General features: G+C 43.7%; 1 protein-coding gene across 4 annotated transcripts in view; it reads right to left on the bottom strand.

The window, feature by feature from the left end:
- LDLRAD3 (low density lipoprotein receptor class A domain containing 3) overlaps window positions 1-26,208 on the bottom strand; it is a 183,526-nt gene that overhangs the window by 71,234 nt on the left and 86,084 nt on the right. For all 4 annotated transcript variants that reach the window (XM_074997502.1, XM_074997503.1, XM_074997505.1 and 1 more), the window contains exons 3-4: window positions 23,177-23,302; window positions 17,848-17,982 (exon numbers count right to left, since the gene is read on the bottom strand). In XM_074997502.1, the coding sequence (XP_074853603.1) occupies window positions 17,848-17,982; window positions 23,177-23,302 (261 nt within the window). The remainder of the gene's footprint in view (window positions 1-17,847; window positions 17,983-23,176; window positions 23,303-26,208) is intronic.

Here is a 26,208-nt window from a genome sequence, read left to right as displayed (position 1 = left end):
ATAAGAACTACAGTTAATGGGGACATGAAGGCTGGCAGACCTAAGTGATTAAATTCTCCTGGGCAGGGTGAGGGGATCGCTAGAGAAAATTGCCAGCACTAGACCCCACCATCATAACATGTCAGGATGAGACTAAAGGTTTGTCTATGCTAGCAGAGTTTTTGCACTCTCAGTTTCACCAGACACAGTGAACTGGCAGAAGAAGAGAACTGGTTTATGTATTCACTTACTTCAACAGACATCAGAGCCTTTACATTTGCAACACTTCTGTCTCACACTGTAGCTCTCTCTATTTCGATTATAGGTCTTGGGGAGGGAGCAGGCGATTGCTGTGCATCCTTTCTCCAAATACTGATCAGCTCCAGTAGCTCAGCATTGATCTAAGAAGGGGATCATTTGCTCCAGGGAGCAGGCATAGTCCCCTGGCCAGATAAGAGAGCTCTTGCCAAGTAAACAGAAAGGGGGTTTCAAAGTCCCAGAGCTTTACAGGTTGAGGGACAGATGTTTGTGTACCTGCTGTCAAAGCAGCAGGGCTGCTGGCCAAGTGATCATGTTGATGCTATAGAGGCTAAAAGTTCTGTAAACAGCTAGAAGGTGCCTTCACTTGCATGTCACCATTAAGAGATGAACGGAGGAGATTCTCTCTCTGAGGTGAAACTTCTGGGTTTCACCACTAGAAGTCATTGGCAAGAGTAGGCATTTCCATACTTTTTGCACAAAAAAGGGATTTTTCCAACTTTAAATGGCAAGTGTAGACATACCCTAAGTGTGACAAACTGAAAGACCACCCCAACAGGTTTTCCCACGAGGTGCTTCAGGAAGGCCTGGCACTGCTTTTCTGTACAGCCTCTAAAAACTCTCCACAAGTTCAGCAGAGATCAATGCATTCTGGGCATCTGCAAAAGTCACAGTCTCAAATCCTTTTGCTTTTTTTTCCCTTTTTTACAAGCTTGTTTTGTGTTCACTTAGGTACAGTGCTCATGGCACTGCCATAAAAGAGGGATAACACTGTCAGCAACTGTTTGAACTTTTCCTCCAGAGCTCATTTCTGAACCACATCCTCCTCTTCTAATCCAGACCTGGTCCCCTCACATCAATGCAACATGCAAAATTAATAATGGCAAGGAACATTTTTTTCTTCAGATTACTTTACAATAATTTTTAAATCCTCCAAACACCATGGGAAGTAATGTAGTATGAGTGACAGAAACAAGGGTAGAACTCAAGAGATCCTGCAGATCCTTTTTTATGCTCAGTGCATTAGACTATGTACCTGTTTATCCGCTGCAATTCCAATTCTGGGCCCAGTGTCAGTAAACACACCACAAACATAGGACCATTGTACAGATAAGACTTCCACGCACACTACCTCACACCCACCTAGCTCTCCCCCAAGCAGGAAAATACAATATATACATCATAATCTCAGTCTTGTTTGAACATAGATTTCTTGAGACAAAAAGCTGAAGTGCTATGTGATTAAACTGCCCACATTTCTCTCCAGGCTTTAGTGTTTAGAGATTTCAACTAAATGGAAATTAATTATTTAGTTTCTAATTTCCATTTCATGTTGATGTTTATTTAACTGCATGCCACATAATTTCTTTATGCTTTTACCTTCCTGCATAAATATGTATTTTTAATACAATTTTTATGCCAAATTAGCAAAAAGACTATCTAGTAACGTGACCAGCGTATATGAGTTGCCTTTGCAAACACAGTGAACAGTGCACAGATCCAGGGATTCAGAGCTCTTTAACTACTATGTTCAGAAGCCAATGAGAATATACCCTGTACTGCTTTTCTGAGCGATGGGAGGGGAAAAGACAGGGATCCCAAATCCCTAGCAGGAGCACCACAGATTAAAATGAAGAGGCAAAAAAGGGAGAGCTAAGATTTGATGAACCCCATATTTCAAAGATTTACAGTTTGCTGGAAATACTTGAATGGGGAGGAATCTTGGCAGAACCTAAATCTGGGATCAAACTTGGAACTTCAATCAGTAACGGGTTCTGGTTTTAGAATCACCCCTGCAGCAATTTCTCCTCCTCAGAGAACAGAAAATGTTGGTATAGTAACTTAAGAATAACCTGTATGTAAAAAAGCAAATCCTAAAATCCTATTTGCTTCGGCACGAGAAAGCTAAACACTACTATTAGCTTGGCTAAGAGGGGAATTCAGAAGGTGCAGAGGGAGTAAGCATATAATTCACCATTTAAAGTCTGATTACCAATACATTTTGCCCAATGTCATGTGTTTGTTTATGACCGTGAAGCTTTGTTTATTTTCAGCAAAAATAGTTACACCAATACATCCTGACACCTCCAAAGTTGTAAGTAGTTATATCAATAACTCACTTCCCCCGTTCCCTTACACCAAGGGAACAAGCTCTGCTGTTACAAGGGTCTGTTTACACACAAGCTGCATCAGCCACAACTTTAATTAAACTGGTGCAACTTGTGGACTTTCATGAGTTTAAAATGTTTTGTATCAACTCAACTTATACCTGTATATTTGCAGATAAGCTAAACTGATCATTCAGGTTTAGTATGTTCACATTTAATTAAAATCTGTACTAAATCGCAACTTTAACTGACCGGGACTACACTGAGTTTAAACCAGGCTTAAATGTCTTCTCCAGCTTCCATTCTTTGGATCTTCACCAGCAGACTAAACTTGACATGCATCTCGACAGCTGTACTGATGCTCACTGGGTTCTGTAAAATCAAGTGCACTAAATTTCACTCTGCTGCTGTGCGATTAAAATCTGAGCAGCAGCAAAAGCAATGGAGCACTCTGTCTAAATGCAGGAAGACACCAAACTGGTTCACATATGGTTCACTTTTGAAGCATTATCTTAGTAATCATAGAGAAGTATACAGTTTTTTAAAAGATGGAGCCCTGATAATGACAGAGCTTCCGCCTTGGACACAACCCTCTTGCCAACCACCAGTGGACTTTTCAAGCGCTGATGATGAGAACTTGTAGAAAAGCAATCATATTTTAAATATACACAAACACTGTGTTCTCATAATGCTAATCTACAGGGATCATCAGTATCAAGGTTTTTCTTCTGCTTTCCTGGAATCAGCCGTTCTACAACAAATCAAAATTAACCTTATCTGTGCCTTTAATAGCTGGACTCATTCCAATGAGAATATAAAAACTGAGTTAAGCACTCAGTGCTCTCCAACAGAAGTCATTTTCACAAGCAAACGATAATGACCACCAAGAAAAGCCACTGCAGTTTAATGAGCCAGTTACATTTCAAACATTTCCACAGTGTTGCAGATCCTGAAAGGGCAACGCATAGGGATCATTTTATCCATGACAGTGCAACAGAGAACTTAAAGTATCAGGAGGATGATGGGAAAGAAATTCTTATATTTTCAACAACAGGAAGACAAACCTTTGACATTTGACCACCTGGATCTGGAAAATGGAATTACATATACGAAATACTATAATCATACTTCTCCATACTGTATATTATGTTTAAGTGTAAGGTGACCATATCTCCCTGTCCCAAATACACAACAGGAGATATGGGGGGAAGGGGCAGTTCCTCCCAGCTCCACCAAGCCCCAGGGAGCTGGGAAAGAGTCAGCAGCTGCCGTCACTCCCCAGGAGCCCCCGGGAAGCGGCAGCCACCAGCACTCCCCAAGCCCCATGGAAGCGGCAGGGATGTGGTAGCTGCCCACACTTCCTGCTTCCCTGAGGCTCAGGGAAGTGACTCTCCCTAGCAGCTGCGCCTGCCCAGCTGCTGGCAGAAAAGGTCAGCGGGGGAGGGCCCAAATACAGTACAATTAGTCCCTTATTAAAAAGAAGTAGGGATGCCCTTTTGGTGTCCCTAATGCAGTATGGATGGTCACCCTGTTTAAGTACCACTGAAGACCTCACTTAAACCTTTGTGCTCTGCATGGAACATAGTTCACCTGCAAGTCTCCTCCACTTCACTCTGTCTTGGGAGCACCCAGTGGACCATTCCTTGTTGTGGCGAAGCGGCTTGCATGTCTCAATGAGCTGGAGAGCTATGCCAGCAGGAACTATAGTTCCTGAAACTAAATAGGTCAAAGGGTACAGACCACACAAACATGGATCACCTCTCCCTAAGGTTAAAGAGCTTGGCTTCAGGTTAACAACCGTATCCATTACAAAAAAAAGTTATAGAAACATCTACAAAGAAACCTACAACTACACAGGTCTTGGGAGGAGCTGGCAATTTGCATGGACTGATGCAGCATGGTAGGGAAAGCTGAAAAGACACTAAAGGAAGGAGTTAAAATACCTGGGAAGAATTGTTTGAATTTATATGTAACTTTTACCTAAAATAAATACACCATTTGCATTCTGAATCCCCATCTCCCATGATTACCCGTTCATCTACTCGAAAGGAGAAGTACCAACACTGAATTGGGTACTGGGTTACCTACTATTCCTTGTCCTTAAGCCAGTTACAAAAATTCTACCATTATTTCAGTGCTGGGTGCAAAATCAATCACTGCACCTGAGAAAAAGTTCCATGAATGCGCCAGTGCAAATCATTTTCATCACTGCATGGAGTTTGTTACTGAAGCGAACTGACGTTTCATTGTTGGGTATATTTAATGCTGGGAAAGGACTTGAACTGAGAGCCTGAGGAATTACATCTGTCCACAGAACAAGTCCCGCAAGGGTTGCAGCTGTGGAACCTTTCCCACCTGTCAGTAGCCCTGGAGAAATAAATTCAGATTCCCCCTTGTTCTCTCAGCTGGAACTGCTGGCAAAGATTGCAATTATTTTTGTGATGTCTCCTCTTGACCAGCACCACCAAAAGCCCCCACAGTTCCATTGTATCTAGAAGTCCTCTCTTGCTCTCTCCCTTCCCCCCATATATATCTATAGGTGCACACAAATCTTTTTTTTTATATTTTTGTAAAAATATACATATTTATACTAGCAAATTTACCCTGCGTTGCCTGGGTCCTTAAATCACTAGTGATGTGGGTTTTTTCTTTAAAGAAAAAGACAATGCATATTCTTTATTTAAATTACTGTAGTTTTCAAAACCTGCACCCCCCACCCACTGCTCTAGCACCCTGCCCTCAGTCTCTCTCCTCACCCCCAAAACCCTGATGCCTGCACCCCCACCCCTAAACCCCACTCCTCTGCCCTGAGCTCTCCTCACCCCCAACAACTTGCTGTTTCCCTTTCTGTGAGGGAACGAGAAGAAAGAGCACAGCTCTCCTGCTCCCTGCTTTTCCAGCCAGAGTGAGGAATGCAGCAAACTGAATTTTTCCCCTCAATCCCTGACAGTGAAAAGGGGAAACAGCAAGCAGAAAATCTGGGGGTGGGAGAGATTCACCCCTGCAAAAAAAAACAAACAAAAAAACCACCAACCAAACTCTCAGTTTGTTTTAAGTTAGGATAAGAGGTAGCTCTATACCCAACCTGGTGGTCCTAGCTCTTACCATTCAGGAGTTCTTGAACAGACAGGCAGATGCATAAACAAACTTTCTCAAAATACAGTAGTCCCTCGAGTTATATAATGGTTGTGCTCCCAGGCGCTCTCGCATAATTCGAATTTCGGGTAAGTTGGCGGGTGGGGCTGCTTTTTCCCTGGAGGAAATCATTTTCTACAGCAGGGAAGCAGCAGGAGCACGTGGAACTCCTGGGGTTGGGGGAGGAGGGGGCCAGTTGGGGAGGGTTAAGCCTGGCAGTGGGCTGGAGCAGTGGGAGTGGGTAGAAGGGCTGAGTTGACCTGGAGTCACACGCAAGGAGGTGAGCTGGGGCCGTGTGAGAGAGGTTTGAACCAGGGCCAAGTGCAAGGGGTGGTGAGCTGGGGTTGGAGCTGTATGCAGGTGGTGAGCTGGGCCACAGGAGGCTTGAAGGGGGGCATTAAACCAGGCTGCACGGGCCGGGGCAGGGGGGACTGAGCCAGGGCAAGCAGGATTTCGAATGTATTAATGCCAGTTAAGTGCAACTCGCAATCGTGCATTTTGAAGGTTTACTGTACACAGAAAAACTATATAGCTTGCCGCTACTAAGTACTAATTACTAAGGATATTAACATTTAACTGTAGGGTGACCATCCGTACTGTACGGGGCAGAACGGTCCCATATTTATGACACCAAAAAGGCTTCCCAACTTATTTTATTAAATGGGACGAATTTTCCCATATTGGGGCCGTCTCCCCCACCTCACTTTCCAGAGCCTCAGGGAAGCCGGGGGAGCGTGGGCACCGGCTTCTTCCCCAGGGCTCACAGAGCAGCGGGGATTGCCACTTCCACAGGGGATCGCCAGCAGCTGCCACCCCCTTCCCGGCTCCCCAGGGCTTGGAGGAGCTGTGGCTGGGCTGGAGTGCCTCTGCCTTGTGAGGCACTGGGGTTGCTCTGCCCGACTGTTGCATCCCTGCCCACTGCGCATTGGGGGGCTGCCTCTGATGGGGACTGCTCCAGCCGGGCTGGAGAACCTCCCACCCACAGTGTTCCTGGCCAGGCTGTTGCAGATGGTGGCTGCTCTGGCTGCACTGGCGCGCCTCCCCTAAGGGCAACAGCCTGGGTCCCTGGCATGCCACAGGCGGGGTGTTCCAGCCCGGCTGGACTGGAACAGCCTCTGCAGCCACCACCCCCATTTAATCATTTGATTGGTTAAACCTACTGTTTACTTAAATAGGATTATACATCCCCATTAACTAGCCACTAACTACTACAACTACAAAAGCTAAGAGGGCAAAGCTGAGGCAAAAAGTCAATTCAGACAAACACGCAAGCCTCCAACTCGAGCATGGGCAGTTGAGAAGGAACTGAGGCCAATTAGTCCTACATAGCAAGGATGCCCGTGTTGTTAAATATTGACTCACAGAGCTTCCCCCCTCCACCTTCGCCATCTACTCCAAGTTTCAGGAGGCACCTGCAGCGGGGAGGGTGTGTGCGCTAAAGCTAACTCTTCCCTCACAATTTCCTTCTCTTAATCTCACCACTCCACTGCTGTGCTGAAGCCTTGAGTCCTGGCAGGAGAAAACGATGAAGTTGGAAAATGCACAGCAAATGGTATGGTATGGCCCGATTATTAAATGTAAATAAATATTCATAGGCTAATAGTTTTAAATCTATAATGGTAAACTGTTTATTCAAATGACAAATTTTATTTGGGGATTAGAGATGGATTGGTCTCAAACTCAAAAGCGGCATTGTGTCGTGAGTTCTGCTTTAATTCTGCAGCAAGCCACCCCGATGAACAGAATACAAAACATTGTCTATTCAATACTTTTTCCTCTGTCTTTCCAGCCACCAATACAAACCCCAATATTTACTCAGAAAAAAATTTACAGTTTTTGCACCAATTTTGCCATGGTAACAAACACACACAGATATATTCCTGGGAAAAATGAAAGAAAATAAAAAACTGAAAACAAGAAGGATTATTCAGTGTGAACATGCCTGTTATAGTTTAAAAAAAACCCACAGCAACAACACACCACACACCTTTGTATGGTGAATGAAAGGCAAGACATAACAGCACGCAGGAGACACTCTGATATGATTGCGGCTGAGGGTGTCAGGGAGTTTCCCAAACCTGAGCAGTCCTTTGTAGATGACTAAACTGAGGAACTGTCCAAGACTGAGGTGTCATTAGAAGAAATTTTGGAACTAATTAAGAAACTTATCAGTAACAAGCCACTGGAACCAGATGGCATTCACTCAAGAGTTCTGAAATGTGAAACTGCAGAACTAGTAACTGTGGTGTGTAACCTATCCTTTAAATCAGCTTCTGTACCCAATGACTGGGAGATAGCTAATGTAACGCCACTATTTAAAAAGGGCTCTAGACACAATCCCGGCAATTACAGACCAGTAAGTCTAACGTCAGTACTAGGCAAGCTAGTTGGAACCACAGTAAAGAATAAAATTGCCAGACACATAGAAGAGCAATTTGTTGGGCAGAAGTCAACATGGCTTCTGTAAAGTGAAATCATGTCTTACTAATCTATTAGAGTTCTTTGAAGAGGTCAACAAACACGGGGACAAGGGGGATCCAGTAGATATAGTTGACTTAGATTTCCAAAAAGCCTTTGACAAGGTCCCTCATCAAAGGCTCTTACTTAAACTTAGTTGTCATGGGATAAAAGGGAAGATCCTTTCATGGATTGAGAACTGGTTAAATGACAGAAAACAAAGGGTAAGAATATATGGCAAATTTTCAGAACGGAGGGGGTAACTAGTGGCGTTTCCAAGGGTGAGTCCTAGGACCAATCCTATTCAACTTATTCACAAATGATCTGGAAAGGGGTAAACTGTGAGGTGGCAAAGTTTGCAGACAATAGTAAACTGCTCAAGGTAGTTAAGACCAAAGCAGACTGCGAAGAACTTCAAAAGGGTCTCAAAACTGACTGATCGGTCAACAAAATGGCAAATGGAATTTTACTTGGATAAATGTAAAGTAATGCCTAGTGGAAAAGATAACCCCATCTATATATACAAAATATGATGAGGGCTAATTAGCTACAGCTAATTAGGGAAGAGATCTTAGAGTTGTAGTCCATAGTTCTTTGAAAACATCCAAGAAGTATTCAACAGCAGTCAAAAATCAAACAGGATGTTAGGAATCGTCAAAAAAGGGATAGAGAATAAGACGGATAATATCTTATTGCCCTTCTATAAAACCATGGTATGCCCACATTTTGAATACTGCATACAGTTGTGCATACAGTTACCTCATCTCAGAAAAGATATACTGGCACTAGAAAGGTTCAGAAAAGAGCAACTAAAATGATTAGGGGTTTGGAACAGGCCCCATACGGAGAGAGATTAAAGAGGCTAGTACTTTTCAGCTTAAGAAAGAGGAGGCTAAGTGGGGATATGACCGAGGTATATAAAGTTATGAGCAGTGTGGAGAAAGTGACCAAGGAAGAGTTATTTACTTGTTCCCACAACATAAGAACTAGGGAATGCCAAATGAAATTAATGGGTAGCAGGTTTAAAATGAATAAATAAAAGGAAATCCTTCTTCACACAGCACACAGTCAACCCGTGGAACTCCTTGCCCAAGGAGGCTGTGAAGGCTAGGACAATAACAGGGTTTAAAAAAAGAGCTAGATAAATTCATGGAGTTTAGGTCCATTAATGACTATTAGCCAGGATGGGTAAGGAATGGTGTCCCTAGCCTCTGTTTGTCAGAGGCTGAAGATGGGTGGAAGAAGCGAGATCGTTACCTGTTCAGTTCAGTCCCTCTGGGGCACCTGGTATTGGCCACTGTTGGCAAACAGGATACTGAGCTAGATGGACCTTTGGTCTCACCCAGTAAGGCCGTTCTTATGTTCCTACTCTTCCTCACTTGGAGGCTCTCTGGTTAAAAACTTCTCCCAGGCAAACATTTACAAGTTACCCCTATTCTGGTGGAGCAAGACTGGATCACTGATAATAAAGAACCTGCAATTATCTGATGTCTAAATCAAGTGGCTAAATCATCGCTTTAGAACCCATGGGTTAGCTCAGGCGTGCAGCCACAGGGACCCAACACTGACAAAATAATCAATTCACAAATGAACTCATCACAGGAATCATATGAATTACCTTCCAGTGCTGCTTTGGACAGCACATCTTACCTTGTTAACTCCTCTGCAAATGAATTTGCTTTTTTGCCCCCAGGAGAATCCTTCAAATAAGTCATTTTGTATGGAGTATGGGAGGTGTGTATGGGGGGAAAGGGAAGTAGAGGGAGAGAATGAAATCACTAGGAGAACTATTCACAGCTGACATAAGTTTCACAAAGCTATTTCCCTACAGCAGCTGTTATAAGCAAGGGTTCTGAAACTACTAAATATCCATGCATGCAGCCTTTATTTAATTAAGCATTCAGTGACATTTTATTTGTATCTGTTCTTAAGTTTCTGCTTTTTATTTAGTCTGCCTTTGACTATTAAGTTCCAGATGTAGGTTGCATTTAGACTAAGCCAACGAATGGTAATTGCAAATTAAGCTTCAGTTTACAGACTATGTAAATAATGAGTCAAAGACAGATTCAATAAGAGGAAACTGCTCAGCCTGAAGCAGCCAGAATCAGGCTGCAAGGTTTTGAGAAGGCTAAATGATACCACAGAATTGGGAATTTAAGAGGGTTTTCCACTTGCCACATGCAGATGATCAGTTACAGACTTGACACAGGGTGGGATGTTCTGGGAACTATTTACCTTTAATAAATTAAATATTAGGGTATTTCATTGCAAATCAGGGTACGTCCGCTCCATTTGGCAGACAGCTTTGGCATTCACTTGGAGTTTGAGCCTGCTTCTGCAAAGTCTCACAGCTGGACTTACTACTGTGAGCCACTCAAGTGAGTGGGAATATTTATAGAGTCAGGTGTCTCAGGACTTACCTCTGTGCTTGTGATGGTATAAAAATTGAAGGGAAATACTTGTGGAACCTTTGGGGATTTCCCCTGAATTTCCTTTCTTCAAATCCTGATAAATCTCCCAATAGGATGACTCATTTCCATACTCCAAGACATTTCTGAAGAGCAAGTTAACCTTTGGGATGCACCTACATTTCCCTAAGGGATGGCAAGCAAGCCCCCCCCGCAAACTCCTCTGCACCTAGTTCTTCAGTGGTCATTGTAGATTTTCTTGTATTATTGAGCCTTATGTCACTTTATGTCACACAGCTCCAAAATCTTCAGTTTGCAGGGTGCTGCAGATTTTTGTATTGACCATGCACAGCCATGAAGATTCTGCTCGGGAGTTTGGCAGCTGGGTCAGATTTCAAATTTTGGCACTCAGTAGGCTTTTGGCAGTGGGACGCAGATGCATCTTTAGTAAAGACTCAGTTGATATGCTTCCAAGCGCTTATTTCACAAAACAAATTCTCTGAAATACTGAATGATGTACTATGGAAGTTTACAAATGGAAGAACATACCTATCTGTATGTGGCCATGGTGGGATTATATGGCCAAATACATGCCCAGTACAAACGTGTGATTGTGTTATGTCCCATCTTTGACAGGTTGTCTCATCTAATGGAGAAAGGATACCTGATTCTTATTGCAGCTTTGCTGCTAACCTGCTATAAATTTGGGTAAGTCACTGGAGGGTCCGTTTGCCTTAGTCTGAAACAAACAGAAAACTTGTTTATGAACAGAAGTGCTTCCACTACAAGCCAGTGGTTGAATCTGAGCAGAACTTTGCTGAATAAGTAGCAACCTGTATTGCCAACAAATGTGCGACATACGTAGACTTGAATATATGGCAGTAGGCTGCCTAAATGAAAAATTAATGACACTTTCAGACCACCCAGCTTGTAACTGAGCAGCAATGCTATCATTAAACTAAAAACAGCATGGCTAGAGTTGTGAGGATATTACCAGCACTCTATGCTGCTAGAGTGTCATTCAGAATCCACGGTGGTAAAAGCAAAAATGTGTGGGTGATAACCAAAAGGGTTTAAGGGAATAAAAAAGGCTTTTAAACACATCAAGGGAAAAGGGAAGTCCACATAGGAAGATGAAATTGATTCAGAAAGGGCCAAGACACCAGAAAGAAAAAACACAAACATTTGAGCAGTTACAAAGAAAGAAAAAAAAGTGTGAAAATAGCTGTTAATTAAGAGAATAATTATATAATTGGAATATACAGACCTAGAGCGTGACTAGCCTGCCGGCTCGGTGGGAAGAGTCTTTTTACAATGGAAAATCCACCACAAAGCATGTAGACTGTTAAGGTCCGATGAGTGTCCAAAGAACAGATGTTTTGAATGGTCACCACCACTTACTACGTTTGAGTAGTAGGAGAAAATTAAGAAAAGAAAACTTTAGGCATAATATCCAAGAAAATTTCCTGACGGTGACATGTTTCTGGCAGTGGAATAAGAGGAGTCCCAGTGCCTGGAATTCTTAAAATTAAGCTTAAATACACTGCCAGATAATATCCCCTAAACAGAGCAATTCTGCATTAATTGTAGAGAGATTGATTGGATGGTCGCTCTCTAATTCCATCTTCAGCTCCTATGATTCAGATACATTGGGACTCAGGCCAGGTTTACGCTAGGCAGAAAAGTCAATTTAAAATATGCAACTCCAGCTAAAACAATTGTGTAGCTGGAATCAACATATCACAGATTGATTTTTCTGGCCATCCCCACAGTGGGATGTCGACGGGCATGTTGCTTTCCCATTGACCTCCCTTACTGCTTGAGACAGTAAGGAGTCCCAGGGTTGACAGAGGATCCCTGATGGTTTAATGCATCCCCACTAGGTGCACTAAATCGAACCTTGAAGATCAATCCTGATTGAGTCAATCTTCTAGTAAGTATAGATGTACCTTAATACTTCACTCCAGAACAAGAGCAACCTCCTTTAGGAACCTGCTCGCAGATTCATCCAGCTTACTACAGTATTGAAATGTACAGATGCACCAGAGTGAGAAGTACAAATAGGTGGAGATTAAAGGAACAGCTCCAAAGATTACTATGGCAGCTACAAGATCTGCAAATAATTACTATCATGAATGAGCGCAAAATCATTGGACTTGCTTCTAAACCAAACACTTTAAGTCTCTGCTTTACTCCTGATATGAAAGACTTATAAATGTGCAGCATTCCTTTATACAGGGGAAAAACACTTGCCTACAGAAAGGCCTGTTTCTACAACTGAATTTAGGAGCTTCTCTCTCTCCCTCCCACAGATCCACCCACCACCAAGGGGAAAATTAAAACTTAGTAAATTAAAATTAAAACTCCACAGCTTTAGATTCACTTCCAACTGCACACAAAGACCTAACAAAGATGCTATTTACCAGAGACGGTTTCATTTGAAGTCCTCTATGCCAGTACTAGTGCAATAAGGTCTTCTACATTAAGCAATTGGTAACATTTCACTGACAGTGAAAGGGCTTTTACTTCTTCATGGAGATGAGTATTTGACAGTCAGATACATAAACTGCTGGATCCTTTCCATAATGGCCGGACTTTGAAGCTCATATGGGGAGGAGTTAAGAAAAGCATGAGGATACCCAAAGAGCAGGAAGACAGGAGGGTCAGAGGGTAATTCACTCCTCTATAGCACATTGTATCAGAACACCTTACAGCATTTTACAAATTGCCATTAAGCGTCTCAACATCACTAGGAAACACACTATTTGTGACTGCCACAAATTGTGCTCCAGAGCAATTTGCTTGAATTCTGTGCCTCAGTTTCCTATTCTGTTAAATGGTATACTACCTATCTTCTTAGATAGGACATAGGGTTGTTGTGAGGCTTATGTTAATTAATCTCAATGACATGCTCAAGGACAATCTCAAGCCAGCACTACAGACACCACCACCTTTAGCATGAAACTTTAGGCATAATATCCAAGAAAATTTCCTGAGGGTGTACTGAAAGTACAATACATTCAATATTATGACAGGGCTACTGGAAGAAAACTTGGCAGTATACTTTTTATCGTACTGTGTCATATTATACCCACAATATACATCATGCTAATCAGATCTCCTTGAAGTGAAAGAGGACTGCCATGGATATGAAAGGCGCTTATTATACGGACTTATACAGACTACAAGGGGAAATAACACAATGAGGTAGGCATCAAAATGATTCCTGAGAACTGCTCACCAGGAGAGCCATGTAGAAAAAAAAAATCAGAGCATGTACACTCTTGGGAAGTCTAAATCTTCCAGGCATGAATACAGGGCAACCTTAAGTAGTTTATAACCTTAATATTTTTAGAAAAGCTTGATTTCTTGTTTACTATGTATTTGTTTAAAGGAAGTACATATGGCTGCACAAAGGTACATTCAGGCCCACAAAAAGGTAAACCATGAGCTACAGAACTCATGTATGGTGAAATGTGCAGCGTGCCAGCAGAAGTCTCTATGTACTTAAGTTTCCCTTAAATTCCTTTAATAAAAGTTTAAGTGGGACTTTAGTGATGGGTAAGCTTTATGACCTCTGCAGAATGATGAATTTCACCCCGGAGCTGGTCCTCACTCCAGTTTTTTTTTTTTTTTTTTTTATACACACACCCACACGGTAACTGCTTGTCATCTAATTTAAATCAAAGTACCGTGCATGTTCCTAAAGGCGACTGTGGACACTCCACAGGCCACAGATCTTGGCTATAAACATCTATTCTGTACTTTCAGCGAGGCCCAAACTAGCTTTTACATTTTCACTACTTTAAATAATTAATTTAATTAATTCCAGTACAGAAACAATAGAGAACTTGGAGACCGTGACTCTTCTTTATGTTACTGTAGAATATTTGGACAATTCGACACTTTAAAACGTCCACATCTGTGACAGGAAGGTAGGCAAGCATGACTGTCATTTACAGATGTGGAAAACAGGTATGCTTAATGCCAAAAATGTCTGTCAGAACCAGGGTTTGAATTTGATTCCCAGTCCTCTACTCTGATTCCATCGCTGTTTGGAATGGTGAAAGTACCTAATTGTTTTGCTGTGAATTACACTGTTCCAATGGCTATTCCGGTCACAGTGAAAGCACAGTGTAGAGTAAGAGTAGGATTTCTCTCTTTGGGGGGTCAGTTGTGTATAGAATAAGACACAATGACTCCCCTTAATCTGATTTTGCCAGAGGCACAAAGATAAAGACAAACTAACATCCTCATAAAATATGGCTGCTTTCTTCTCCTGGGTTCAATCCGTCACTTCCAACAGCAGATTGTCATGACAACGCATGCAACCTGGAGGCAATCCAACTAATAAATCTGCAGAAGCAGCAGCCAGCCAGAGCAAGTGTGGAAAGAACACTGCTGCTTTAAACCTCCAACTGCATAAAACCCCCAACACAAATTAACCTTATTAGACCACTGCAGCCTTGCTGGCAGCGCTTAAATTCAGCTAGAGCCACCCAGAGCAGAGTGCTGGTAAATATTTTGAAACTTACAGAAGTCCCAGTGTCTCCTGTGGGGCTGAAGCTCAGGCCCTGGCACCCTCCCTCTCACCTCAGGGGAGAAGCCCCAAGACCCTCACCCCATAGCTGAAGACCAAAGCCCCAAATGGGGGCAGGACATGGGGGACTTCAGGAAATAATCCAAGACTTTAAGCCTGCCTGTGATAAAAATTAACATACTTCTCAGCACACTCGCAACAGCATCATCACAGAAACAGTACACAAATGACTAAGCCTCACGTCTTCTCTCCTCTCTTTTCAAAGACCAGGACGGGGCCACATCATTTCACGCGTCCAGCAGGAAGATTCTAAACCTGCCTTTCTTTGGCTTCTCTCTGAACAAAGATGTGTTTGCAGGGCACCCTCACTGATACTCCTGACCCTTTTTCAGCTCAGTTCTTGAGCACAAGGGAAGTGCTTTTCTTAGGTGAAGAAGGGAAATGGGAAAAAACGTGCTTAAAAATTGTTGAGATATTATTACAGTGTTTTTTTCTTTACACTGGCTTGTGATATGGAAAATGACAGAGTCATGTTTCTTCTTGCATTTGTCAATTTTTTTTTTTATGTTTGAGATGTTTTTCCTTTCGAGTATCAGCTCTTCAGCACTGCCAGCCACTATGGCAAGGGGGGATGGGACTGTTCTCATTTTGGGTTTACTGAATCTTTGGTAGGAAAGTCTTCCCAAGTCCTGTGGGTCCTACACACTTCTTTCTCCTGAAAACCATCTTTTACAAAACCTTCCTTCCTCCTCTGATCTCCCCAAGAGAGATACCACCACACCTTACACCAGACAGCAGCTCAGATGTTTTGTATTTGTTCTGATTAAGTTACTCGAACCTGGTTTTTCTTTTCCCCCATGTCATAATCACATTTATGGGAGAAAAATGCAAAAATGTATAGTGTTAGAGACTGCATAGGTTGGACCTCCCTGGGCTGAAACCCTTGGAACCCGAGTAGTCCTGGGCCAGGAATTTTGCCAGACGAGGGGAGATCAATGCTCCCCCTTCTGGCCTCCAGCTCCCACTCCCGGTCTTTATTCCTGGATATTGGCCCACTCCCAGCCACCAGTCTGGGCCACTTCCCAGCCATGGGTTGCCAGTTCCCCGGTTCCCCTGCTACCACCCTGGCTGTAGCTGCCTGTCCAGGTCTCCCAGCAGCCTGGCTCCCAGCCAGCCCCCTCTTCTAATCACTGGGGCTCTCTGGTCCAACAGCCACCATGGCCCTAACAGACCACAGATGTTGCCAGACCAGTGTGTCCTGGATTTCAGAGGTTTAACCTGTATTATAAAAGGGCTTTTTCTGTTTTTTAAATTATAAATATAGGAGGCACTGTGGAAATGCAAAGTATTAGAGGAAGTCACAAGATTGGACACAGATTAATTATGACTTAAACAACACTGTAAAGAGGAAAAAAATACCATCCCTATGTTACAGGTGGGAAGGAGGTACACAACTGTGCCTATATTATATTGAGTTAGTCAGTCTGCTGGGAATACAATGAAGGCCTTCCAATTCCAAGTTCCCTGCTTTGGATAACAACGTGCCCATTCAATCACACTTTATTGAGCCTATAATGCCAAAACAAGAGGCAAGCTGCTGAACAAATAAAGAAACCACTCCCAGAACATGCAGTCTCTCTGCCTTCTCATAATATTTCAGCTGAGTCATAAACAGCAGGAGCAGCGCACCAGACTTACATTTGCATAAATTTTCCCTTCTACTCCTACCCACTTTTTTCAGCTAGCTATCACTGTTGAAACTTTCACTTTTTTTTAAATTAATGTTTTCATTCGATCCCCAACTGAAGGTGAACTGTTTTTCCCTTGAAAGTCTGAGCAAAAGAGGTTCACCCTTCTTACCAGTGGGGAAAAAAAACATGTTCTACTATGAAAAGTGTCTTGCAAAATGGACTGTGACCGTGCAATGAGTCTAGAGCAATGTTTCCCAATTTTATTTGGCCATGGAAACTTTTTAAACTTGAAAGAATTTTGCAGAACCACGTTCCCAGGCTCTACCCTCCTTGGCCCCCAAACCAACCTTCCCACCCACCACATCACCAGGTTTTACCTGCCTCAGCCCTCAGATCCAACCCCTATCTCCAAATTATCTCCCATCCCACAACCCACCCCCCGATCCTCAGGCTTAACCCCTCTCAGCCCCAAACTAGCCCCGGGACTAACCCATCTGTGGTGCTGCCTGGGGAGCCTACACTGGGCAGCCACATGATCTCAGTGGAAGGAAGACTGGTGTGGAAGTGTTCTGCTGGTGGGGAGGCCCACTGGAGGTATCTGGCCACTCTGGGTAGCAGGGTGAGTGAAGGGCTCTCTGCAGCTCCTTGCCCTGCCACCAATGAAATAATGGAACTAAATTTAGTTGGCTTAACAGACAGATCCCTCCCATTGCCCTGCCAGCCATTAAACCAAATAAATTTAGTTCTACTGTTTCAGCAATGACAGGGCACGGGGCCACAGAGGAGTCGCTATTGTAATGGAATTTTCTCTCCGAACCCTTAGTTTCATTTCACGGAATCCCAGGGTTCTGCAGAACACCATTTGGGAAACGCTGATTTAGTGTGTTATGTGTAGACAGATTTATCCATTTGTGAAATGGAAGGAATGCTGGGAGTTGGAAGGTTCTCTTATTTCTCTCTTTGGGCACAACTGAGCTTGCATTACAGAAAGACTCCTCCTGACTTCACTGTGAGTTGGACCAGGCCTTTTAAGCTCTTAGAAATCCTTAGATGAAAGGCGCTATTACAAGCTTTGGAAACCTCAAATAACGAGCTAAACAAACTGGAGAGCTGCAACAAGCATCGCCCTACAATTATTTGTGTTGGGAAGACAGAACTGTTATTCACAACGGTGGCGAGACCAGGAGTGTAGTAATTACTTCTGATTCCTGCCTTTGGAAATTAGGCTTTGCTTAGGTCTCTGGAGTGCAATCAAAAACCCTTGTGCCTACCTTGAGGGCTTCCACAGCTTTCTTCATCGCTGTTGTCCTGGCAGTTATTCTGACTGTCGCATACAAAGCTTTTATCGATGCAAAGGCCGTTCTTACAGTGGAATCGAGCAGTAGAGCACAGCAAAGGATTTGCTGCTGTGAAAACAAAAGTGAGATCTTTCATCAGAAATTAGCTCTCACCCAAACAAAGAATTACTCCCTAAGGGCTCCTACAAAGATGGTCACAACTCAACCTTTGGTCTGTCAGGTTACTCCTATGGGCTTAGCCTACAGTCCAATAAATTGAGTACTGCTAAATGAGGGGAGTTGGAAGTTTCAATTCGCGTAACATTCTTTGGAATGATCAGAGATCTAGTCCACCCACAGCTACGATCAGGGCTTTTCTTCTGCTGGAACACCATGGAATGGCCCAGTGTCGCCATTTCGGCAGGTGGCTGGGCTATGCTGCCCAGTCGGGGCAGTGGGAGGTTAGCAAAATGCGGCTCAGCAGAGTGAACACGTTGAGCACCCCTCCCCCAGCTCTGGAGCCGCACGGCTCTTCTGGTCCTGCCATGGCTCCTGCGCTCCACCTGGGAGCTGTGCCGCTCCTGCCACCTGCCGCCACCCCAGCAGCTGTGGTCTGGTGTAGTGCGTGCTGCCTAAGCACCTGCGGCTGGGCACTGCCAGGTTGGAGCCTGCAAAAGCCTTGGGGCACGGGACAGCACCTGCCATTATTCCCCAGGCTCTGCTGGGTGTGGGGCAGAGGTTAGCCAAACTGGTTTAGCTATTTCTGAGAACAGGATTGGGGAAAATACATAGAGCCCTGTAAACCTGGGGACATTTGCTCTACGGCCATGATTATTTTTGCTGATACTGGACCAGATGCAGATACTACACAGCGGTATCTATCAACCTCTGCTGCTGCTGCCTCCTTTCATTTTAGCACCCTGAGCCGCCTCTTAGCCTTGTCAATCTCTGCCCTCTCTTACACCTCCTGTCAGTAAGATCCTGGGCCAATCTATACCCACATGCCCCTCTCCCAATCGCTAGCCCCATGGCTTTTAAAAGTGAAGTGACAGGGCCTGCCATGGACTCCCGCAGAGGCAGATTAGGGGACAGAGTCCCCAGAAAAATGGGCACCCTCACCCGTTTGCCTGGCACCTATTGGGGAGCAGGGTCAGGGCGTTCCTGCTGGGGATCATGGTCAGAGCATGAGTGCTTGTCCTGCTCTGCCCCACCAGGTGCTCCTACTGTGCGGCAAGGCTCGCATGTGTGCCCTGACCTCGCTCCCTGCTCAGAATGCCCGGTGGGGCGGAGTGGGATAAGTAACCTTAGCGCACACATCCACACAGATGGTCCTCCTGAGAGCGAAGCACTGAGAGACCACTTGCTGCTGCCAAGGTGTGGATGTGGATGCAAAAAAAGGCGTGGAGCAGATTGGGAGCATATTGTTTCCACATTTCTATATTTTCAGAAGGCTATAAGAATAAGCTTTTTTTTTTTTTTTTGCGCAAGTTAAAAGAAGTCCGGGTGACCTTTGTTTATAAAAGCTCTAGAAACTCATGCTTGCATCAGGAACTTGAATCTTTGCAGGAGATGACCTTTAATTAAAAGATGTGCCTTTTGCCATCCTGAAAATATGGCCAAGCAAAAATGGCAATTTGCCAATGCTCAGTAGTGACATCCTAAAGCTTCATAACTTAATTCTCCAGAGATCCCATCAAGACTGAGAATGCTCCAGCCTGGGCTGAGCAGGACTTTCCATGAAATTACAGTTCCCAGATGCTCTGCGTCATGCTGGGTCTGGGTCTGACCGTAGAACTGAGAGCAGAGTACGTGTCTCATGATACATATGTATGAGGGGGCTGAATCAGGATGCCAAGTCTTAATTTTGGCATTTCCCACCTTTTCAGGGCTTGGTTTTGCAAACTTAATACATTTTGCAAGTTCACATGCATAATACTTATATCCTGACTGTGCTTGGAAGAACTAGTCATAAGAGAACCAGAGTGTGCTAGGAGCTGTACAAACATGCAACAAAAAGACGGTGTTCAAAGATTTTATAGAACCTTATAGAATCACAGAACCAAAAATATCACTACTTTTCTCCTTCTAACCTAGCATTGTTTGTAACAGCACATTTACTGTTCTGTCCATTCTCACTGAAAATGTCTCAAGCTGTAAGATTTCTACCACTCCCCTGGGGAAACTATTCCACAGACTAATACAACTCACTGTTGGGATGAATATCGGGGAAATCTGCCAACATTTCTGCTTCCTTAATTTCATCGTTCAACTCCTAGCTATATCCTGCATATTGCACTAAGTAATCTTTCTCCCTGCCACTTGTGGCATCCTTCATATACAGCATATCTAGCATTGCTTAATCAAGCTAGACATTTTTAGAATCTTCTCATAAGTCAATGTCTCCAGCCCTTCACCATTTTTGGTGCTCTTCTCTGAACTTCCTCCAATTTCTAGAAAGGAGGTGACTCAAACTAAACATAATATTCAAAGTTCAACTTCAAAAAGCAGCCAGCAGTGCCACTTTGTATGTCTTGTGTGTGTCAAAGTGTACAGCTGCCAAGAAACCGGCTGCCAACTTTTTTTCTTTAAAACTAACTCAGAGAGCCTCCCAAACTGTACGTCTTCTGAGTCTCTGAAATGAAACCATTTAAAGACTCTGTTCACACAATACCTTGTACATAAGAGAGATACCATACACATGAGCTAATTGCAAAAACACAACCCTGTAACCAGCAACATTCACTTGTGATAAAAAGGTCGTCTCTCCCTTGCCTTTGAGCTACTGCATACATACAGAATTTCATAGTGGATGCCACGGTCAACAGTACCACTGCTCCTCGAGAAACTTAGCAGACAGCAGAAGTCTACCTTAAGCGCATTGAAGGTATTATCTTCAGCCCCATCTGGGAAAGGGCAGAGGATCAAAGGACCACTGTGATTGGTTGTAAGGCACACTCCCATCTACATATCACATACACACACATGAAATTATGTAGTTCATAACCAATTACATGTGTTGAGCTCATATTATTTTAAAATGCAATCTAACATCTGACTCCACTACCTCAAAGGAGATAATATTCAAGGTGCACTGGTCCAAAGCGCCTTCTAGTCCAATTTGTTGAAGAATCACCCAGAGACCACAAATCACTTCCTTAGACTTTAATTCTCTTTCTCTAACTTCATTCTCTCTCTCTATGGGTGCCATCTCTCCACTCCATTTGCCCAGGGCCCAAAACAGTCACTTCAGACCATCAACAGATGGCCTCTTAAAGAAAGGTCAGATGCTGGTGCTACCATGGAGACACCTCAGGGTATGCACACAGGGGAAGGGGGAACTGGGGGAGAAAGAGATGAAAAGGGCATGTCCCTGATGCGGTGGATAGTGATGTATCATTGTAAAAGTCACTTCTTTTGTAATCTGAGAAAGCTGTTGTCTGTTGTCCTCCTCCTGACCTTTAAATGTCATTAAAAGAAAAAAAAAAATCAATCCAGCCAGCTCTGGCAAGAGCCAGCAAGCCCTTGCTGAAAGCTGCCACTGCAGTCTCAGAGCATGTCTGTGTATTCACCAGCTCCCCTAATGGCAACAGAGCAGCCTCATCAAACATAACCTTTCCTTACTGCTGTGCAAGATCCTTGGCACGGTTACGGAGGCAAAAGGATCTAGTTCAGCCACATGCAAAAACTTCAGCACAAGTCAAAAAGTAACTTTTTAAACTAACTTTCTGCTGTGATGTCCCTGAAAAGGACTGCTGGGGAGAAAGGATAAGGTCAGTGCATCACCAGGCCTCTTCAGCTTAAGGCAAAACACTCTTCTCACTGTGGCACTCTGCCAAACCTGTCAAATGATACTGTATCCAGGTATAAGCAGAGGAGCTGAAAGGCAGATCTGCTCAGAGAAAATATATTTTTCGAATAAAAAAGAGACATAGGAAGAAACATTTTTCTGTCACTTTCAAAGAAGCCTGTCCAGTTTGGGGAAAATTCACCCTGGTGTACAGGACCCACACATAAGCTTTTAAGTAACACTGAAATGAGGCACTGACTTTTTGCTGGTTCTCTGACACAGCAATGTTCCCTCTAATTTTCTTCATCCCTGCGTAGGATAAATTTTGATATGTGCATTGAGACATGCGAGGGTGCATACCACCGACAGAAACACGTGCTGCTGGCTATGGGTGCTCTGCTATTCAGCTGGACAGAATTTCATAGTAGATGCCAGGGTCTACAGTACCACTGCTCCTACAGAAACTTAGCAGAAGGTGGAGGTCTAGCTTAAGCGCGTTGAAGGTATAATCTTCAGCCACATCTGGGAAAGGGCAGAAGATCAAAGTGTCTGAATCTCTCCCAGGTAGCTCAGCTTACAGTGCTCAGCTTACAGGAAACACTGCCAAATAGGGTGATTTTCACTCTTCTTTCAAAATTAAATTATATTTCCCCAACAGTCAGCTCCTGAGATCTGAATGTCCAGTTGGGCTCTGTCCTCCCATCCCCACCAGTATCAGAGTCAGCAATCAGAACTTAGTTGACAATACTGCTGATGATGCACAAGGCAGACGAACTCTCACGCAGCTGAGTTGGCTCTGCAGGAGTTACTGAAGTCAGAAGGTGTATAATTCAGGGATCAGCAGACCCAGAGAAGAGACAAAAGATGACAAAGGGAGAAATTAGAAAGCTAAGCAATGCCTTGTTTGAGGAAGTCACCCTGTGAGAGACGTGTGGAGTAATTTCTTACTGTCATCGCGTCTGTTTTATTTAGCAAAACTCTCTCACCTGCAAAGAAAGTTAAAGGTTGATAAACTTGAACACTGATCCCCAGCCCACCATCCAGTGCCTGCTTCTAACAGCAAGTTCAGCATGAGCACTGGTAATAAAACTGACAAGCACTCCTTTAGCAAGTAGCAGCTGGCAGACCTGGGGTTGGTTAAGTTTCAGTATTTAATGTGGACCAACTACAAAAAAAAATAATGCTTTAGTAACTAAGAATACAAATCCTTCCTAAGCAGGACCTGTGGTCACGGTCAAGACAGATGTTCATCTAAAAAAACCCAAGAGGCTCTATTTAATGTAGTGCTGGAGTTTACACTTTCTGATGAGGCAGGTTCTGACTGTTATTAACACTATAAATATCCTGTTGCTATCAAGAGGTCCTGCAGTTATAAAGCAAAAAAAAAAAAAAAAAGAGATGATTTAGGTGGCAAACAACAGAGAGTGTGCATTGATATCAGGGTTAAAGCAATGCACAATGTTTCTTTCTCGTGCGGGACTGATCTGCTGAAACAAACAAGATGTTTCTCCAGGTACGGGTAGACTTGGCACTTACTACAGTTTTCTTCATCACTGCCATCTGGGCAGTCCTCAAAGCCATTGCACCGGAAGCGGCCGATGATGCAATGGATCCCACTAGCACAGGGGAAGAACGTGGAGCCACATTTCGATTTGGCTTTTGCTGCAAGACAAGAAGCACAAACAAAGCCAGAATTAGGGAAACAATCTGCATAATACTAAAAGATCTTTGTTTCAGAAGGAGCTAAACCAGGGGTCTACAACTGAAATAGCAAGAAGAGACATTTTTTCAAATTCAGTTACAAAATCAACACTTCAAGAGCCACAATGAATGTGAATATGAGACAGTCCTTAATAAATACAGTCCAACTGTACTTTAAGAACAGCGCACACAATGATTTGTACCAGTTGGAAAGTTAAGTTACCCCCATCTCCAGGCTTTACCCACCTCAGACCCAAATGTGTCCCCCATCCCCAAGCTTTACCCTGTGTGCCCCAAACCGACTCCCATCCCCAGGCTTAATCCCTCTCAGCCCCAAACCTACCCCCCTCCATCTCTAGGCTTAACCTGCTTCAGCCCCCAAATCTTTCTCCCTGCCACATCCCCAGGATTAACCTGCCTCAGCCAACGAATTCTTCAGCTGCACATGCAGCTGCCACTGGTCTTTCAGGGGCGTCTCCCCCAGTCTCAGCAGGGCTTTGTGGCTGCAGCAGGGAAGACTCAGACACCCCTCCCCCCCAGCTCTCCTGCTCACTTCCCCCACCTGCAATGTGGGCGGCTCCCTGCCCTGTCGTGCTGAAATAATGATAAATAATTTAAACCAATTGAATTTTGTTCCATTGCTTCAGCCGCAGCAGCATCCGAAGCCACATGCCATTCCTTACAGAGCCACATGCTGCTCTGGAGCTGCAGGTTGCCGACCCCTGACTTAGACACAGGGCTGCCACACATTCCCCATTACAAAACCCTGCTTACTGTTCTTATACTTTTGACAAGAGTAAATAACTTAAGGACAAAATTTTCCATGCAAGTTACCTGCATCAGGCTGACATTTTTCTTATTTTATTTTCAGGGGTTTGTTTTCTCTTTTAGCCAAAACCGTTCAGCTGTTTCTGAGAACAAGGCTAGAGGAAAAACATATTCTCCTGTCCATGTTAAAATTATAGCAACTTCCCTTAGAAAGGCTCTAGAGCAGGGACATGAAATTTGTTACGGGATGACCTTTGTAACAGGGATTTTTTTTTTTTTGATTTTTTTTTACTGTGCCTGTGAAAATCTGATCCAACTTGTGCAAGTTACAAGGCTTTCAATGTTAAAGCATGTTAAAACTGTGGAGGATATTAGACTTCTGCAGCTAAGACCCCCACAGATTCTGTCTGTATGGAACAGACCATGGCCTGTACTTTTGTAGCAAATGGAGCTCTGGACTTTGAAGACCATGTTGCGTCCACAGGCCTGAAAGGAGAGCAATGAACCTGCCTCTTGTGTTCCTGGGGGACTTGCTGACTGGGCGTAGGCAATAAGAAGGGAGATGCCTGATTCAGATGCAGCGGAGACAAAAGCCAGAGGGGTGTGAGGAGGGAAAACTGGGACTGGAGGCTGGCAGAAGGGAAGGGAAGTCAAGTTGCAGGAAAATACTGGGATGGTCCAAGCAAACAGAGTGGGACAAGGAACTGGAGGGTGAGCAGTACAGCACTGGCCAAAGAGCCTGGGGTGAGCTATTCGGACCATGATTCTGTGGGGATGGGGACAGATAACCAAGGGAAGTGGATGCCAGAGGCCAGAGTTGGGGAGAAAATAATCAGGAAGAGGGGAGATTAGGGTTAGTTGGGCAAAGAGACTGGGACAGAAGTGGAAGTTAGGTTATTTAACTGTAATTTACCCCTAAAATGTGTTCTAAGAGATCAGTAAGCAGTGGAAGTGTAACATGTTAGACAATACTGATCTCCCATTGTCCAGCAAATTCTCTCGTCTGGCATGAGTCAGGTCCCAAGGGTGCCAGATGAGAGAGGTTCAACCTGTAGTGCAATGATGAAAATCAAAGAGATGCCCATGAAGAAATGAATAATTCAGTCTTCAGAGCAGGGTTTGAATAATGTGGAGTAAATAGTGTACAGTGATATACTTGAAAAATGAGGATAAAACCAAATATTGAAAAGCTGCTCAGTAGCACACTGAATAAAACAATGGTCTTATGGAAAAGACAATTTAAGATCATATATTTAAAGGTTCTGTCATAATGTATAAATGCAACGGGTCTGAATTAAAGCCCAATAAGCAACCTTAACTTTGGCACTTTGGTTCTCTGTGCCTTAAATGTTGAGTCTGTTCTGGTCTGGCTATGGTCTGAAGAAGTGGGTGTGTCCCATGAAAGCTCACCTAATAAATTATTTTGTTAGTCTTTAAAGTGCTGCTTGACTGCTTTTTTGTTTTAACTTTTGAGTGCTTGACTTTGCAACCTTAAGGGTTCAATTAAAGTTTGTGCATGTGTAATGCACAGACTGCATGGTATCCCTTCCTCACCTGTGACATGGCAGGAACCCTATCTGTTTCCACAGCACTGGCACAATAAATAATGAATACTCAGATTTTGAAACAGTGATAAATCCCTGGCTACCTAGAACTTCACATTTATCACGATGCTGCATAACACGGCCACTCAGATCACAATGGCAAGAGCAAAAATATAACTCTGAACCATGGGCTGAAGAGCATCCGCTTCTACCACACAGCTCAAGACAAGCATCATTCAACTGTTTGTGTTTATTGGCACAGCTGAGCAGATTAGATTTCACCAAGTGGAAACCAGTGGCACAAACGTATTCTAGTCAGGTAAAAACATGTAATATTTTTATCCTGCCCTTCTGTCTCAAAGATTTCAAAGAGCTGTACAGGCTATAGACATACTCGAAAATGTAAATACTGCCACGTCCAAAGAGGAAGATGGGACAGAATACAATGAATCAAAAAGCCATGGGAAGGGAAAATTGGGAAAAAACATCTTTCCTTGGTCAAGGAGGTCCACATTTGGTATGGCACAGACCACTTCTAAGCTGTTTCCCTGCTGT

The sequence above is a fragment of the Carettochelys insculpta genome, chromosome 6 (assembly GCF_033958435.1).
Source record: "Carettochelys insculpta isolate YL-2023 chromosome 6, ASM3395843v1, whole genome shotgun sequence".
Lineage (NCBI taxonomy): Eukaryota > Metazoa > Chordata > Testudines > Carettochelyidae > Carettochelys > Carettochelys insculpta.
Note: the sequence above shows the minus strand (reverse complement) of the source record. Positions and strands in the feature narration are given on the sequence as shown.